The sequence below is a fragment of the Solea solea genome, chromosome 21 (genome assembly GCF_958295425.1).
Source record: "Solea solea chromosome 21, fSolSol10.1, whole genome shotgun sequence".
Taxonomy (NCBI): Eukaryota; Metazoa; Chordata; class Actinopteri; order Pleuronectiformes; family Soleidae; genus Solea; species Solea solea.
In genome coordinates this window covers 12960879-12976594 of record NC_081154.1, presented here as the reverse complement: position 1 = coordinate 12976594, position 15716 = coordinate 12960879, and the positions used below count along the sequence as shown (strand labels likewise).

Here is a 15716-nt window from a genome sequence, read left to right as displayed (position 1 = left end):
CAGCAGGGGCCGGCCGGCATGAGTTTTCAGAGAGCACAAATGTGCTGACTGAGCTTTTGTCTCCACATTCCATCTCAGAGAAAAGAAAGGAGTCATGGCCAACACATTTTAATGCATTCCAGATTTATTCTCACCCAGGAGTAAAAACATGGTGGAAAAAGAGATTGAGAAGATCTCTACTGATTTTGTTTGATAAACGTTGATAGAAAAAATAAATAACTTAAAAAGTGCAACAGATGAAATGCAATGCCCTAAAATTCTAGCCGGTTGAAGCCCCGCTCTGTTGGTCGGAACATCTGTCCTTCTTTTGGCATTTAATATGACGGTACACTATTAAATTCTACCTTTGATACAATTAAAGGAGGAAAAGTGTAAAGGGACATTTCCTAAAATGAACATTTGCCTTACCTTCCATTCATTTGGACATAAGGCCCAATCACTAACCTTAACCATAACCAGTTAATGCCTTACCTTAACCTGACCACGATTCAAATGTTAGCCCTAAACTCAACCAGCTCCTCAGAAATGAGCTTCTGCCTCATAAGGACCAGGTTCTGGTCTCCATTAGGATTACTGGTCCTGACAAGGTCAGTGTTTCTGCCAGAAAATGTCCAAAATAGGTAACAAATACAACAGCACACGCACACACACACAGCAGAAATCTCAAGTGTTCACATGTCAAACAACCCTTAGACATGAGTGTATAATTGATCAGAGGTTTCATATTATTCCTGCATAGTTTCACAATGTGCATTTAGAGTCAAATGAGCAAATCTGGCCCCCACACACTCGATGCCTCGACTGATTTGACTGCAGTAAAATAAAAGAGGAAGCATTGGTTGCGGTGTGTGCTTGAAAGCTACAGATGAACAATATCTAACCTTGCTACGTTCTCATTTCATACTGCATTCTCATAAAAACAAAACAAAGCAAAAACAAACGAAAACAAAAGACTTTTTCAGTCATGGCTTTCAAAACATGGATGTTTCTCTCACCCATATGTTCTCAGCGATGGACAAGCTATAAGTGGCTTTTTCTTTTCTTTTCTTTTCAAAACATATTAACATTATATTTTAACTTCACATCCTTAACTTCATGGTTTGAACCAGTTCTGTGTGGTCACTTTGATGCAGATCAGTGCTGGTTCATGTGTGTCTTGCTTGCTGAGTCGTCTGCAGCCTCCGGATCATTAAATCTCATCTATTTACAGCCAGTGATGTGTTGTTTGAAGCTAGAGACGAGAAGAAAACAAGAGTATAATGAACTGCTGAAAGAAAAACATGCACAACAAAACGTGTTCGGAGGTTTTAATTGTGGAGACTTGCTTTTAATTATGAATGCAGCGTCAACCGTGTAGCGAGGCTGTGATCTCGGACAGCTTGGCGCAGCTTGGCGTGCGAGCCCTCTGCGCTCTTTGGTAGAGATCGGTGTCTCCAAAATAGCGAGCTCTGTACAGCATGCCTTCCTCTGCAGGAAACAACAGAAGTAGGTCATGAAAGATATACGAGGACGTCAGTTTTTAATCATTATCCCAGAATTGGCAGAATTAAACAAACCAGCCTTGTTTTTTTCCCCCCGCCTGGCGAACATACTTTGCTGTTTCTCCTTCCAACAATTGTTGCGAAGGTTGGAAATGTAGTCATCCTCCACAGTGCGCTCCAAATTCTTCAGATTCATTCCGCTGAAATCTTTGGAGAACTGCTCCCCCACATAATATGGCACCTTCAGGTTCTCCGTCAGCCTCTTCTGTGTGTAACCTGCCGACCTGCGGAGATAAGACAAGTCATAATGACTGATAATGACGCGGGACGGCAGACTTGGCACCATCTGTCTTTGTGAACGTGACTCGTGGCTGATAACGTCTCGCACACAGGCCCGAGACGACAAAAGTGTCCCTGAAACACAGAGACAGAAGAGGCCGGGAGACACATGGAGCCAGAGACGGCAAATAGATGCGCTCTCTGAATCAATAACTACTTGTTTATCGAACACTGCGCAATAAAACAATAAATAATATAATTTTCAATAGCAATAAAACAAAACTTGAATATGTATTGATATGTTTATTCATTGTGCAAACACGCCTTAAAGAATAATGCATATAATGGGCCCTTTTCACAGCAGCCATCTTGGACAAGTCGCAGTATAAGAATCACAGGTGTTAATAATCAAATGAATGTTAGGCTGAGTTCCATTTAGCTTCCTCAGCTTCACACTGTTGTCAACATTATTATCAGTAACATGTGTGCTTTTCCCTGCTCGACGTGTCAAAGTGGCTGCTGTGTAAAGAGCCCCAAGCTTTGAGTGCCTCACCTGCAGTTTGATCCAGTAAGGATTATTAATTCATTACTATTTTTGAGTTCCCTGATTTCAGTTAAATGTTACATTTTCTGGTTTCTTTGTCCATTTTGACACGTCTGACAAACACTACTCATTCGTCATCTCGCTTAAAAGTAGTATTATATGTACTGAACAATGAATTGATCAATTGAAGGAATAACTGACAGATTGATAAATGATGAAAATCGTTGTTGCAACCCTACTTTCAGTCCACAAAGTTTATGCTGTTTTGTCTATAAATAAGTTAAGACCACAACAAAATGGTTTCTAACTTTCAGTCAAGAGCAAAAATCTATCTTTAATGAAAGTAAACAGGGATAATTAGAAAATAAAGTATAATAACCTTTGTGGCCATATCACTGAGCCTTATATTGACATTTCACTAATCTTTCAAGGTTTGCCCAAAAGAAACAATTGCTAATCATGGGACAAACCTTGGTTGGATTGTGCTGATTTATATTTAAACTGAATATAACCTTTCGTCTACATCCCTTGTGATCTTGCAGATGAGGCTTATTGTGTTATGTAAACTGGGATTTTTTTTGGTTCACACTCACGGCCTGAAGCTGAGGCTGTAAGCAGGGCTGTTAACCATGATCTGACTGAGGGCAGACACAATAACCAAGAGGAGGATGGGCATGACCTGCACGAAGAGAGCAAGACCTCCCTGCAAAGAGAAAACATCACATACAGACATGCTGCAAAAAAGCGCTGTCACGGGGTAAAAGTACAGGTGACTCAACGTCTCCCTCTGCTGTTTAACAGCAGCATTTCATCATCAAAACAATGACATCACGCTTACATCTCTCTGCCGCTCTCTTCTCTCTCGCCTTTGATGACGCATCCGCCCGTTAGTGTACATGTTAGCGTTGCCTGCATTAATGGAGCACATGTAGCACTTAAACACGATAATATAAAAATAAAATAATTAAATAATTATAAAATAATGAAAAAGTGCTGTGAGGCTAATCAACCCGTGGCGACTTACTTGACGGGTATCCTCCTCCAAAGAACATATTAAAGAGGTCTTCAGGTGAGATGTCTGGCTCAAAGTTCTCGCTGCCCGGGCTGTGTCTCGAAGGATGCTTCCTGTCCTCTCCACACTGGTCATACTGTCGCCTTTTGTTGGCGTTGCTCAGGACGCCATATGCATTCCCGATAGCTTTTGAAAATAGAACAGTAAAAGTCAAAACCAAGCGTCCTGCTTTGTGAATGAAAGGCAACAGCAACAGGTTACCTTTAAAAGCCTCGGTAGCACCTGGAGCGTGATTCTTGTCTGGATGGAACTTCAGAGCAAGTTTCCTGTATGATCTCTTGAGCTCGTCCTCGGGGGCATCTTTCTGAACCCCAAGAATTTCATAGAAGTCCTTGCACTGTTTTATCCTGTGAAGAAGAAGAAAACATGAATCTCTATGTTGGTCCCTCCCCTGACCGCACGATATGATACCATAAAATAAATGTGTCTACTTGTCTGTTAGGGGTGAACAGTTTAAGATAAATATCTAATTGCGTTTCTTTTGTCTGTCTGTAGGATAATTCATCTAAAATCATATTTTTACACACATTTTGGCTTTAAAAAATAGTGTGCGTCTTGCAGAACAAGGGCCTTTCTGCATGGAGTTTGCATGTTCTCCAGGTTCTCCGGTTTCCTCCCTCAGTCCAAAAACATGCAGTATGGGCATTAGGTAAATTGCACACGCTAAATTGTCCATAGGTGTGAGAGTGGATGGTTGTTTGTCCATGTATGTGTCCCTGCGACCCTCATGTGGAGGATAAAGCAGTAGAAGATGGATGGATGGATGTATTGCGATTTTGATAAAATTTCAATTAAGTCCTCAGCCCTATTGAATATGATTCCTATCATTTTGATCATTTTAACAGCCAAAACCCCTGAATTTGCACATTTTCTGTTCAAATACGGGGGAGAAACGCTCTCCTGTGCTCTCCGTCACACAGGTTGATGCATGCGTGCCTGTTTCTGCCTCTCTGTATAACATAATGTTCACAGACACGTTTATTATACACCCTGACTATTCACAGTCTGGCTCTTGTCTTTGATGAAAGTGTGTGACATATTTAGGAAATCAAACAACCGCAGTGAAAAGGCACAAGGTGAGCCCAACAGGGGCAGAGCAAGTGCGCTTTCTCTCTCTCTCTTGCCATTATACACTCTCTTTCTTAGCCAAATATGTGCCTTACCTTTGTGTCTGTAAAGAAATGCTGATGAGATATTAACCAGTAGTCAGCCTTGTATAAAGTGCCTTAAAGGGATATTTGAGTAAAAGTACAAGTATGTTACCAGAACATGACTTTGGTAGAAGTTGAAGTCACTTTTTATAATATTAATTATTAGTAAAAGTCTTAAAGTATATGACATTTGCTGTACTTAAGGATCTTAAGTCATTTCCTGATATAAAATGTACTTAAGTTTGTACTTAAGTGAAGAGCCGTTCAGTGGTAGAGCGAGTTGTCTTTCAACTGGAAGGTTGTGGTATTCTGCTAGTCTATATGTGTCCTTGAGCAAGACACTTAACCCCATGTTGCAGCATGTGAATGGGTATGAAAGTGGGGTGAATGGCAAAAACTATAGTGTAAAGCAACTCAAAAAGCTCAATTACCAACTCTTCTTCTGATTTCATTTGGTATAAACAAGTAACAAAGATAGTTAGAGGAAATGTAGTGGAGTAAAAATTGCTAGAAAAATAAATACAGTATCAAAGTATTTGTGCTTCATTACAGTACAACACTGCCAGATGTCAATGTGCATTCTGCCAACTGAATAGCGAATAAGCTACGTTTTTGGGTTCATGTATTTGTAAATCTGACTGTGAATGAGTCAGTGCCTCAGCAGCCATGAACCTCGGTGTAAAAGGTGAAAATAAACTCCTCTGACGTGAGTCAGCCTCACCTCCTCACAGCATCCAGCTGATCTGCTGTGTAGGGTTTCGAGGTGTCTGAGGGCTTTCCTTCAGGTCTCGTGTCCTCACTGGTGCCGGTCTGACGCTGCCGAGGCCCCGAACTCCCACTGAACTCTGAGTGACTGCCTTGTCTGGGTGTGAATCCATTATTTGCGATCAGGTCCAGCAGTACTGAAACATAAAACAAACATTGAAAACATAAGTGCTGAGAGAGAGAGAGAGAGAGAGGGATGGAGGGAGTAATTGAAAGATGATAGTCATATTAACCAGGTGGATTCCATTAGCACATTAAATATTTAAATTAGGAAGTGAAGCAGCCTTGGGAATTTAATACTGAAGCTTGGAGCACTGGATATTTATCTGTTTGTCAGTATTTATTTGCATTTGTGTGAAGTTGTTTCTAATGTTTGTTTTTAGTTGCCTTACTTATGGATTCTCTCTCCTCCTTTCTCTGAGCCTGTGTGTGTGTGTGTGTTTGAGTAGTGGTTAGCACTCTTGCCTTTAAAGCAAGAACACTCGGGTTTGCGACCCGGTCGGAAAACAAGGGCCTTTCTGCATGGAGTTAGCATGTTCTCCCCGTGTGTACATGGGTCTCTCCAGGTTTTCCGGACTTCCTCCCACAGTCCAAAAACATGCAATATGGGGATTAGGTGAATTGGACACTCTAAATTGACCAAAGGTGTGCATTTGAGAGTGGGTGGTTATTTTATCTATGTATGTGGCCCTGTGATGGACGGGCGAATTGTCCAGGGTGTACCCCGCCTATCGCCCTATGTCAGCTGAGACCCTCATGTGGAGGATAAAGTGGGAGATGGATGGATGGATGGGCGGATGAAAGGGCCATGAGCTACAAGGTTTAGAACAGTCATTTCTCAGTCAACTTTGAACTCATTAGTGATGAAATGTTCAAGATACTTTATTTCCACGCATGTTCATTACGTCTTCATCTCTCTTCAAGACCGTAAGGATCTTTAGTGGCATGAACACTGATCTTGTCAGGACCAGCAGTTAAGTTTAGGATTATGATTTGAATCGTGTTAGGGTTAGAGATTAAAGTTTTGTTTGTTTGGGCTGTACAAATAAATGGAAGCCAATGTCAGTGTGCAAACAAGGACACAAACCTGTGTGTGTGTTACAGGTATTACTAATGTAGTGGGGACCTAAATCTGTTTACACAGGCACATTATGGGGACTCTATGTAAAGTGCATTACTACATTTGAAGGTGAAGGCATATTTAAAGGTTGAGGTAAGGGTTAGGTTAAAGCGAGGGTCGGGGTAGGGATTAGGTCAGTGGTGACTGTGGTCAAGGTAAGTTTCCACAAAACGAATGCAATGTCCTCTGAAGTGATGGAAACCAGACTGTGTGTGTGTGTGTTATGGTAAAGTAGTTTTATCTGAGTGTAGGTGCATTATCTCTAACAGAAAAACAGATGACAGCAGTGTGACGTCACACAAACTGAGCAGTTCGGCTGCTTGTGAAATGACCACATTGCTGCTATAATGTGCACACACATGCAGCTAGTATGAGCTAGCCTCGGCTACAGCACAGCTCATCCGGGATGCAGGTGATGCTGCAGGTGATGCTGATGCTGCACTCTTACCTCTGCAGCAGGAAGCGCCCCTTGTTCAACCTGCACGGCCATTTTAACTCACCCCTGGCCTTCTCCGTTGGGAACAGTCTCTGCGCCTTCTCCAGGAACCGTTGCGCCTTCTCCGGCTGCTCGCTGGTTAACGCCGCAGTTGCAATGTCAATGCAGCGCTCCGCCTCGTCCCTGTTCACCTCCATTACTACAGCAGCGGCAGCAGCAGCGGCAGCAGCGGTGGCTAACTGGACCTGAAGTAAATACAGGCGCCTGCTGATGCCGTCATGTGGATGATACAGTGAGTGAGAGTCGGCGACACAAACTCCTCCGCTGTGGGAGCGTTTCTGCTGCTGCTGTCTGGAGGTTTTGAAGAGAGGTTAGCTCTGTGTGCGCGACATGAACCCAGTGTCTGCTGTCGTCTGCGCCGCCGCATCTCTCCACTAGATGGAGACAAAGCGCCTGTTTTCAAAATGTAGGTCATGGAGGTGACGCCGCACTGGTACAACTGGCTCCTCAGGTCCCACATCACTTTGACTTTAGCTGTCTCTCTGTCCCCGTGTGGGACAAACCGCCGGCTTCTTACTTAGGAACAGGACCACAGAAAAGAAGGAGACACCGAAATGAGTGTGATTGTCATTTTGAATCCCTTTGTGGTAGTTTTTGTCCCTCAAGTGTTTGTTTTGTGTGTCTGTTTGTAGCTAGTTTGCATATTTTTTTAAGTCATTTAAATTAAATATTAACCATACTTTAATACAGAGGCTCTCGCTGACCCTTTCTTCTCTTGGGCCTTTGGTCGTGCCATAAATATGATACAATTGCATATATGTATATATATTTTTTTATTATGATTTTACCTTTATTTAACCACGAAAATCCCATTGAGATCAATAAACTATTTTTCAAGAGGGTCCTTGCCAAAGATAGGCAGCAGCAAAACACAGTTACATGTTAACATATTTACACAGTTTAAACACAAGCAGAAGACAGATTACATTTACAAGCAGAGTATGAGAAAAAGCATGTCGTGAGTTTGGATTTGAAAAAGGCTCATTAAATTAACTCAGTTAGTTTCCAGTCTTTCTGCAACATTTTCCATGCAGAATGGACAAAAGCCCAATTCAGTACGGGAGTATGGAGCAGAAAGCAATATAACAGTGAGTACGTCAGTATTTACAGTCTTTTTTTAAATATCAAATGAAAGAAACCTATAATAAGATTCCTGTGACATTTTGATGTACCCACTACAATTATACTCTTTACATTTCATCAAATGGCAATAGTGTTACAGTTACTTGCACATGTTCAACCATTAGAGCACTTTGTGAAGTTGTAAAATCTCCCTCTGTGTCACACATCACAGCTTGTGAATAGGCAAAGCCTCTTCCTCTCCTTGATTTGGACCTTTTCTGCCCATTCCCTGGGATATTTTTAAGATCGTGCACACACTGCATGTTTAAGATCGTCCCACTGAGTTTCAGTTGTACTGCGTGAGGGAGCTGCACGTGGAGGTTCATCCAAAAGTTTGTGCTTCGTCAGCGTGTCATGCGCCACTGGCTGCCACAGACGTGTTTTTTTTTTGACAGGTGTTACTGATAACATTATCAATGGCTCTATTGAGGACAGAACAGGACAGGGTGACGCAGAACCAGCATTCAACATGAAGCCGAGCAAGTTAAAATGAATCAATCACACAGTCTTCTGCTGCTTCAAGGTTTTCTGCAAACCTTAAATGTAACAAGTGGTTATTTGAGAAACAAATTGTGGCAAATTCATGCTGTTTTATCATTCCCAACTCATCTGGTCATTCTCCTCTGACTGTTGACATCAACAAGGCAATATTTCTGAAAGCCATTATTATTATTTTTCAGATTATTTCATGAATTTCCAAATATAACAAAGGTTGTAGACTACGTGTGTCGATTTATAGACACCCATGGGTGATGAAATGTTTGCATATGCTGTTACAGCATGTTATATAATCCCATAATCATTTCTGGAAGAACATTTTTTGGGTGGTTGAGATTGAGAATGAGGTTGACGTGACAGAGCAAGTATCCATGTATTTCTTCTGTGGGCGGGAGAGGAGAGAACCCCCCTCCTTCCTTAAAATATACCACATAATTATCTGGCTTCATCATTACATTTAACACTTTTCCCCCCTCTTCCTCTTCATCCTCCTCCTCTGTTTGAATCCACGCGTGAATGGAAATATAGTTTTCATTATTACTACTATTATTATTATTATTACTAGTGTATTCGGTTGAATACATGTCTAGACAGCAGCAGCTGCTCTCAGGGAGGTAAATATACATCTGGCAGCAGAATGAATAAAAGGTGAACAGCAGATAAACAAGCAGCCAATCAGAGGCCGAGCTCGAGGCGCGAGCTGCTCGCTGATTGGCCAGTCGCACTTCAGGCTCCTGCTCCCATTGATGCGTTCTCCGCAGTCAGAGCTGACTGACTGTACCGCTGTCTCTCGCTCTCTCTCTCCCTCTTTTCTCTCGGCGACTGTTCACTTCTGGCTCCAGCGGCGGCTTTCTCTTCACAGGTGGACCACCTCCTCTACTTGCCTGCCTTGTCCTCGGTGAGCTGCTTTATTCGTCTTTTTAAACTGTGTGTTTATCTTTCCTCCAGCTGTAAGACCTTCAAACGAACAAATGTGCGGAGTGTGTCGTAGTCGGCATTTTATTTTTTACATGTCCATAAAGCTTCTGAAAAGCTAGTTGACATGCTAGCAAAAAAAAAAAGAAAAAAGATGAACGTATTCGCCGTGTGACGGAGGAGAGACCGACATCTGTGCTGATTTTGTGCTTGTTGTTTTTGTTTGCCAACCAGAGCATCGTCCGGACCACAGACACACAATGACGGAGGCGGAGGCGTTGGAGAAGAAGCAGCAACAGCACAAGTCCAGCAACGGCAGTGTTCCTCCTCCCGAACCGCTGTCCCCGCTGTCTCTTCCCTCTGAGGCCACCAGAGAAGACACGTTCGACCACACGTACAGGGAGAAGGAGGGCCCCAAACCGGCCACCGAAATCGTGTGGAGAAATGTTGTCCTGATGACTCTGTTGCATTTAGGTGCCCTGTACGGCGTCTGCCTCATCCCCTCAGCATCTCCTCTGACCTTGCTCTGGTGTGAGTAAAGCACACTTACATATACAGTATGGACCTGTTACATCATTCATACACAGTCTGGGTGTGGATGTTTTTTATTTTTTTATTTTAGATTTTAAAAAGTGTTACATGCGTTTTAAAATATGATTGCTTCGATAGTTTGCTGTAGATGACGAGGATACAGGCCAGTGACTGCATCATTAAGAGATTTAATTAGGGCTGAAACTAACGATTGTTTACACAATCGATTCATCTGGTCTATATAATGTCAGAAAATATAAAAAAAAAAGAAGGTTGATCAGTATTTCGATAATGTTCTCAAGTGTCTTGTTTTGTCCACGAACCAAAAATGATTCAGTTTTAATAATTATTTATTTATTCACATTTTAATACGGGGAAAAAACACTCAAAATAGTTGACGATTGATTTAGTAATGGATTAATAACTGATCAATCGAGGAATTGTTTCAGTGAGGCTCAAAGCTGCACACTGTGAAGTGCCTGTGATTTTGGGCAGACGATGTAATAGTGATTGTTCTGGAAGATATTGCAGTTTTTATTTGTGTTATGGCTGCACAATGTTGGGGGCAAACATGCCATGATGATTTGACTCGGGATTACAAGAATCATAAATATTTAAGTATGCGGTGTTGATGAGCTTCTGCTAGATTTGCTGTTTATCTAGAACCCACTCGGTGACACTGATAACACTTACAGATTACAGTACAGCAACAATTTGTTAAATAGTATGCTTATATTTTTTGTAAAGCTTGGTAATAACAGTGGAAAATATGTGTTGGACATAAGGGAGGACACATGTCATATTTACTTCAATTTTGATTCACAAACCTTCTCATGTAAAGGTATTACACTGAGCCTATAGTTGTTATTATTAGCAAGATAAAAACTTGGTTATGACTATGGAAATAACATGTTATTACTGTATTGTCTCCTCCCTAATACTAAGCTGGAAACTGCATTATAAATGAGATGATACTACTGTAGTATTACCTCCCTATTACAACATGATTGTCATACCATTTAACTTTTAATGTTGTTACTGTTCTGTAATGTAGAGTGTTACACCCCCAACTTCCTGGATTGTGGAAATAACTCATGAGGATGAAAAGAAGTTCCATTTTAAACATGATCAGAATCAAACTGCAATGTCTTTCATTTCAGTTGTCGAACCAATTCTCCTCTCATTTCTCTGCCCCACCATTCTGCCAAGTAGTTGGGGTACGAAGTGTTGTTGCAGTATGAGGCGGGAATTTAAATGAAGTGAAGTCTGCTCGGGTGCTCACAGTGGAGGAAAATGATCAAATGAAACAAAAGGAAAACAATTATCTACCTTTACAATATGTTCTTGGTCCAAAAGAATATAAAAACAATCGATGGAAAATCAATTACTGTGAGAAATAGAAATGATAATGCAAGTCACCAGCAGTTTCAGCCTTACAGGGGAAATGCGGAGTCCCACAGAAGTAAGGACAAGCAATGGTGTACCCACTTGGTCTTGTACATCCAGTTAATACTGCGGTTTCCAATCAGTGGTACACTAGCTTAATTTATTTAATTTGTTACTTCGACAGCTCAATATTTTCTCAGGTGAAACCGCTGATCTAATATGATGAAATGACACCACTCACTGAGTGTTACAGCTCCGTCAAGTGTGCTTTGTTATGTTAGTTGTTAGTTGTTCCTTTTTATGTGAAACAAGCTGAGCAGATCAGTCACAGGTGGATTTTAAACACAGCGGGGCTGGTGTGATGCATTTGTTTGTGTTGTTCAGAGCTTTAATCCACAGTGTTATGAACAAAACCCATTCATGGCATTCATTATGTTATTACTTCTGCTTTTTCAGATCAGTATTGTGACAGAATGACACTTGTTGAGGGTTTGCCCCCCCCCCCCCGAGTCGTATCACTGACAATGAGGCGTACAGAAAATGTCTGATACAAAGACGTCACTGTGATGAGGTGCTTGTTATGGCAGCAGCTTGTGGTCAAACTAATTTGTTGATGCCTTTCTTCCCCCACAGCCGTACTTTGTTTTTTGATAAGTGCTTTAGGAGTCACTGCGGGAGCTCATCGCCTTTGGAGCCACAGATCGTACAAGGCCTCAGTGCCACTAAAGATTTTCCTTGGTGCTGCGAACTCCATGGCTTTTCAGGTACATGAAAATGGAACACGAGCGTAGTCAAATACACTGCTGTGTCTACATTGTTACTGTATGTCATCTCCATCTTAACTTCCACCCACAGAATGATATCTTTGAATGGGCTCGGGACCACAGGGTTCACCACAAATATTCCGAGACGGACGCGGACCCCCACAACGCCGTCCGAGGCTTCTTCTTCTCTCACATCGGCTGGCTGCTCGTGCGCAAACACCCCGACGTCATTGACAAAGGACGCAAGCTGGAGCTCAGCGACCTGTATGCCGACAAAGTTGTGATGTTTCAGAGGAAGTAAGTCATAATAGCAGTAGCACCTGCTTGAGTTTATTCAGTTACACAAATGCAAACGGCATAGTCAAGATTTAACGTTTACACACAGCAGTGATTACATAATTCTCCAAAACTACTTCTGCCTTCTGAAGAAGAACAATACATACACACATAATAAAGACACACTTACATACGCTGTATGTACACATTAAAATACTTTAACTTTTCCCTCAAAGGCAGCACTACAAAGACGTCTTTTGAACATGTACAACAAAACAATTAATCTCTGAAATAATATTTGCTTTCCTATAATGAAAAGTACTTTTTAAACTATCTTTTTAAAGTGACTCATTATTAGCGTTATACAAGATTATTTGCATTAGTTTGTGGTTAATATGGCACTATAACAATCATATGCATTGTCATAATAATCTAATCTAAGTCTTATCCATGATGCCGGTGGTGAAACTGTTGATGCTGGTTAATGATGGGATGTTTTTCCACGTGTCAAATGGCTAAAGAAAATGCATTTTACTTCTTTATCAGGTAGTTTCGACCACTGATTCCCAAGCACAGATGGGTGGCAGGAGAATTTGCTTTTGTCAAGATAGATTGCCATCTTTAAAATGTAGATCCTTTTATAGAACGTTTAGGAGACACTGCTTTAGACAGTAGTTTAGCACGTACAAGTGAGAGCAATGAACTTAACCTGCTGTCGTTCTCCCGACACTGATGCAGAGTTGCATTTGTCATTCTGGTTTAACAAGGAGAACACCTCAGACATGTAGATAGAGATTAAACACCTGCTTTCCTTGGTGAAACTGCGTTGTCAAGTGTGAGGGTAAACAATATCATGTGTGACTGATGTTTATGTTGCACTGAGCAAACATTCAATCCCTCTCTGTATTCTCTCTCTTCTCTCCACTCCTGGACAGGTATTACAAGCCGTCAGTGCTGCTCGTGTGCTTTTTAATCCCCATGTTTGTGCCTTGGTACCTGTGGGGGGAGTCTCTGTGGGTGGCCTACTACATCCCGGCCCTGCTGAGGTACACCATGGTCCTGAACGCCACCTGGCTCGTGAACAGCGCTGCACACATGTGGGGAAACAAGCCCTATGACAAGAACATCAACCCGAGGGAAAACAAGTTTGTCACATTCAGCGCTATAGGTATGAACGACCTATGAAAGTTTAAAGTGCTCTGAACTGCAGCAGAAGAAAATAATTGAAATGTTTTGAGACAGAAAGTACAGCACGGTCCAATGAATAATGCAGCAGTGAATTCTGATTCATGTACATGTTCATTTTTGGAATCTCTAAGAATATATGAACATGGTACAAAGATTAATTGTGCAACATTTGTCACTGTAATTGCACTTACTGACAAAACCCCATTATGTTTTGCAGGACTGAATTAATGCATTTATTTAGACACATAAAAACGAAAAGCACGAGATGAATGATTTCCAACATCTCAACAAAATGAAGAGAGCTTACTTCCGTCATTTGACTCCTGTGATTTTATGTCAAATAAGCTGTCAACAACACTGGTAAATCTAAACTAAAAAGTGGCCAAACGTCGTCTGACATTCTATTGTGTGCATTAGAATGTCAGTCACTAATGGCTCATGACGCCTCTGTGCCGTTTGTGGACCTCTCCCTGTGAAGCACAAACACACAGAGGAAGCAAACAACACTATTCCCCTGATCCCCACACTGCTTCCAGACGTCATCAAACTCGCTCTTTTGTTACAGTGTGTTTCAGTGCAGAGAACCTTCTGTTCCCTCTGTTTCGAGCCTTGCCAGATAAATAGCAAGAGCAAGGAGTTTCTTTTGGTGAATTTGATTCAGCATGAGCTGTGAGGAATCCCTCCTTACAGTCACTAAAGCGTTCATCGTGGTTGTTGTGAAGTGTCTGATGAGCTGTGTTGTGTGTCCTCTTCTTCACAGGTGAAGGGTTTCACAACTACCACCACACGTTCCCCTATGACTATTCAACAAGTGAGTTTGGCTGCAAGATGAACCTCACCACTTGCTTCATCGACCTCATGTGCCTCTTGGGCCTGGCCAAGGACTGCAAGCGGGTGTCCCGCGAGCTGGTGCTGGCCCGAGTACAGCGCACGGGAGACGGGAGTCACAGGAGTGGCTAAGATTGGCGAGGTGCGGTTAGCTTCAAGACGAAAAACAACAGAAAAGAAGAAGAAGCTTCACAGTCTTTGACAGCTATACATTTCTCATCCTCGGGATGACAGTCAGCTTCATGAGGGCCTTGACCACATTTTTGCTTGTTTTTTGTGGTTTTCGTAGCTGTAACTAAACAAATTGTTCAAGATGGATATTTAAAAAAAAAAAAAAAAAAAGAGTTAAAAAAAAAGAAAAGAAGAAGAAACATTTTGCAGAGCTCTTGGCCTCCAGTTTCTATTGTTCAGTCAGGCCAAGGTCTCGCAAAGATGCTTCAGATTTCATATAGTTTTACATCTTAAAGGTCAACTTCATCTCTGTTGTTTTGCCACTTTGGTGTGCATTTCTTCATGCAAGACCAGTCATGTAGCCAATCAATTTTTATGTAAGTATTACTCAATTATTAATCAAATAGTGGAGAACTAAAAAAAAAACATAGTAACAGTGGTTTAACTGATGGGGGTGAGGCGCTGATTGGAGGCTGTTGCCTTTTTTTGCAGTTTACAGCAGGTTTTGAGCTGTAAGATCTGTGAACGGTAAAAAACAGAGTTTGATGATGTAGCTGGAGTTTATGGAATATGAAATATGGCACGTGGTGGAAGAGTAAGGGAACCTAGACCAACCACGTTCACCGAGTCATGCAGCCTGGTTGTCTCTCGTGGAAAACAGAACTTAGAAAAAGGACATAATGGATAACATAAGGGACACGTTAGCCCGTTAGCCCGTTAGGTTAAGTTATCACTAAATGAAAACTGCCATTCAACACTAACAGTAAAAGATAAATCAACTTTTTGTGAGTGTGATGTGATGAATTTCTCACAGCACCTGTCGCCAGCAAATTCATGACCATCTCAGCACTCTAAATCCATATCGCTTCTTCTCTCATCATTACAGAAATGTTTATTTTTATTCCTAGAAACACGCTATATGTGTCCCTATGTTTGTACTCAAACGCGTGCAGCAGAGGTCTCGTTGGTCGACGGTGCAGCCGCGCGCCACGTGACAGTTCTGGTGTTTCCCAACAACGTACCACCCATGCATGACGATATACTGTAGTCGGTGTTCTAGTGAGGTGTCCTTTAGTCGGTGACTCTAATGGCAGATCTGCGTCTATTTTTGTAACGTACAGTGGAGCTG

General features: G+C 41.8%; 2 protein-coding genes across 2 annotated transcripts; one reads left to right on the top strand and one right to left on the bottom strand.

Moving 5' to 3' along the window:
- Positions 1-112: 112 nt before the first annotated feature.
- Positions 113-7250, bottom strand: dnajb12b (DnaJ heat shock protein family (Hsp40) member B12b). The gene is made up of 9 exons (XM_058620176.1): positions 6913-7250; positions 5249-5429; positions 3578-3723; positions 3329-3502; positions 3143-3213; positions 2898-3007; positions 1593-1765; positions 1326-1467; positions 113-1231 (listed from the first exon to the last, which is right to left on the bottom strand). The coding sequence occupies exons 1-8, from the start codon at positions 7043-7045 to the stop codon at positions 1346-1348; spliced, it is 1110 nt and encodes a 369-aa protein (XP_058476159.1). The 5' UTR covers positions 7046-7250; the 3' UTR covers positions 113-1231; positions 1326-1345.
- A 2019-nt stretch (positions 7251-9269) lies between these two features.
- scd (stearoyl-CoA desaturase (delta-9-desaturase)) lies at positions 9270-15295 on the top strand. The gene is made up of 6 exons (XM_058621638.1): positions 9270-9426; positions 9678-9974; positions 11994-12124; positions 12216-12421; positions 13336-13568; positions 14349-15295. Exons 2-6 carry the CDS (start codon positions 9704-9706, stop codon positions 14546-14548), a joined length of 1041 nt encoding a protein of 346 aa, XP_058477621.1. The 5' UTR covers positions 9270-9426; positions 9678-9703; the 3' UTR covers positions 14549-15295.
- Positions 15296-15716: the final 421 nt, after the last annotated feature.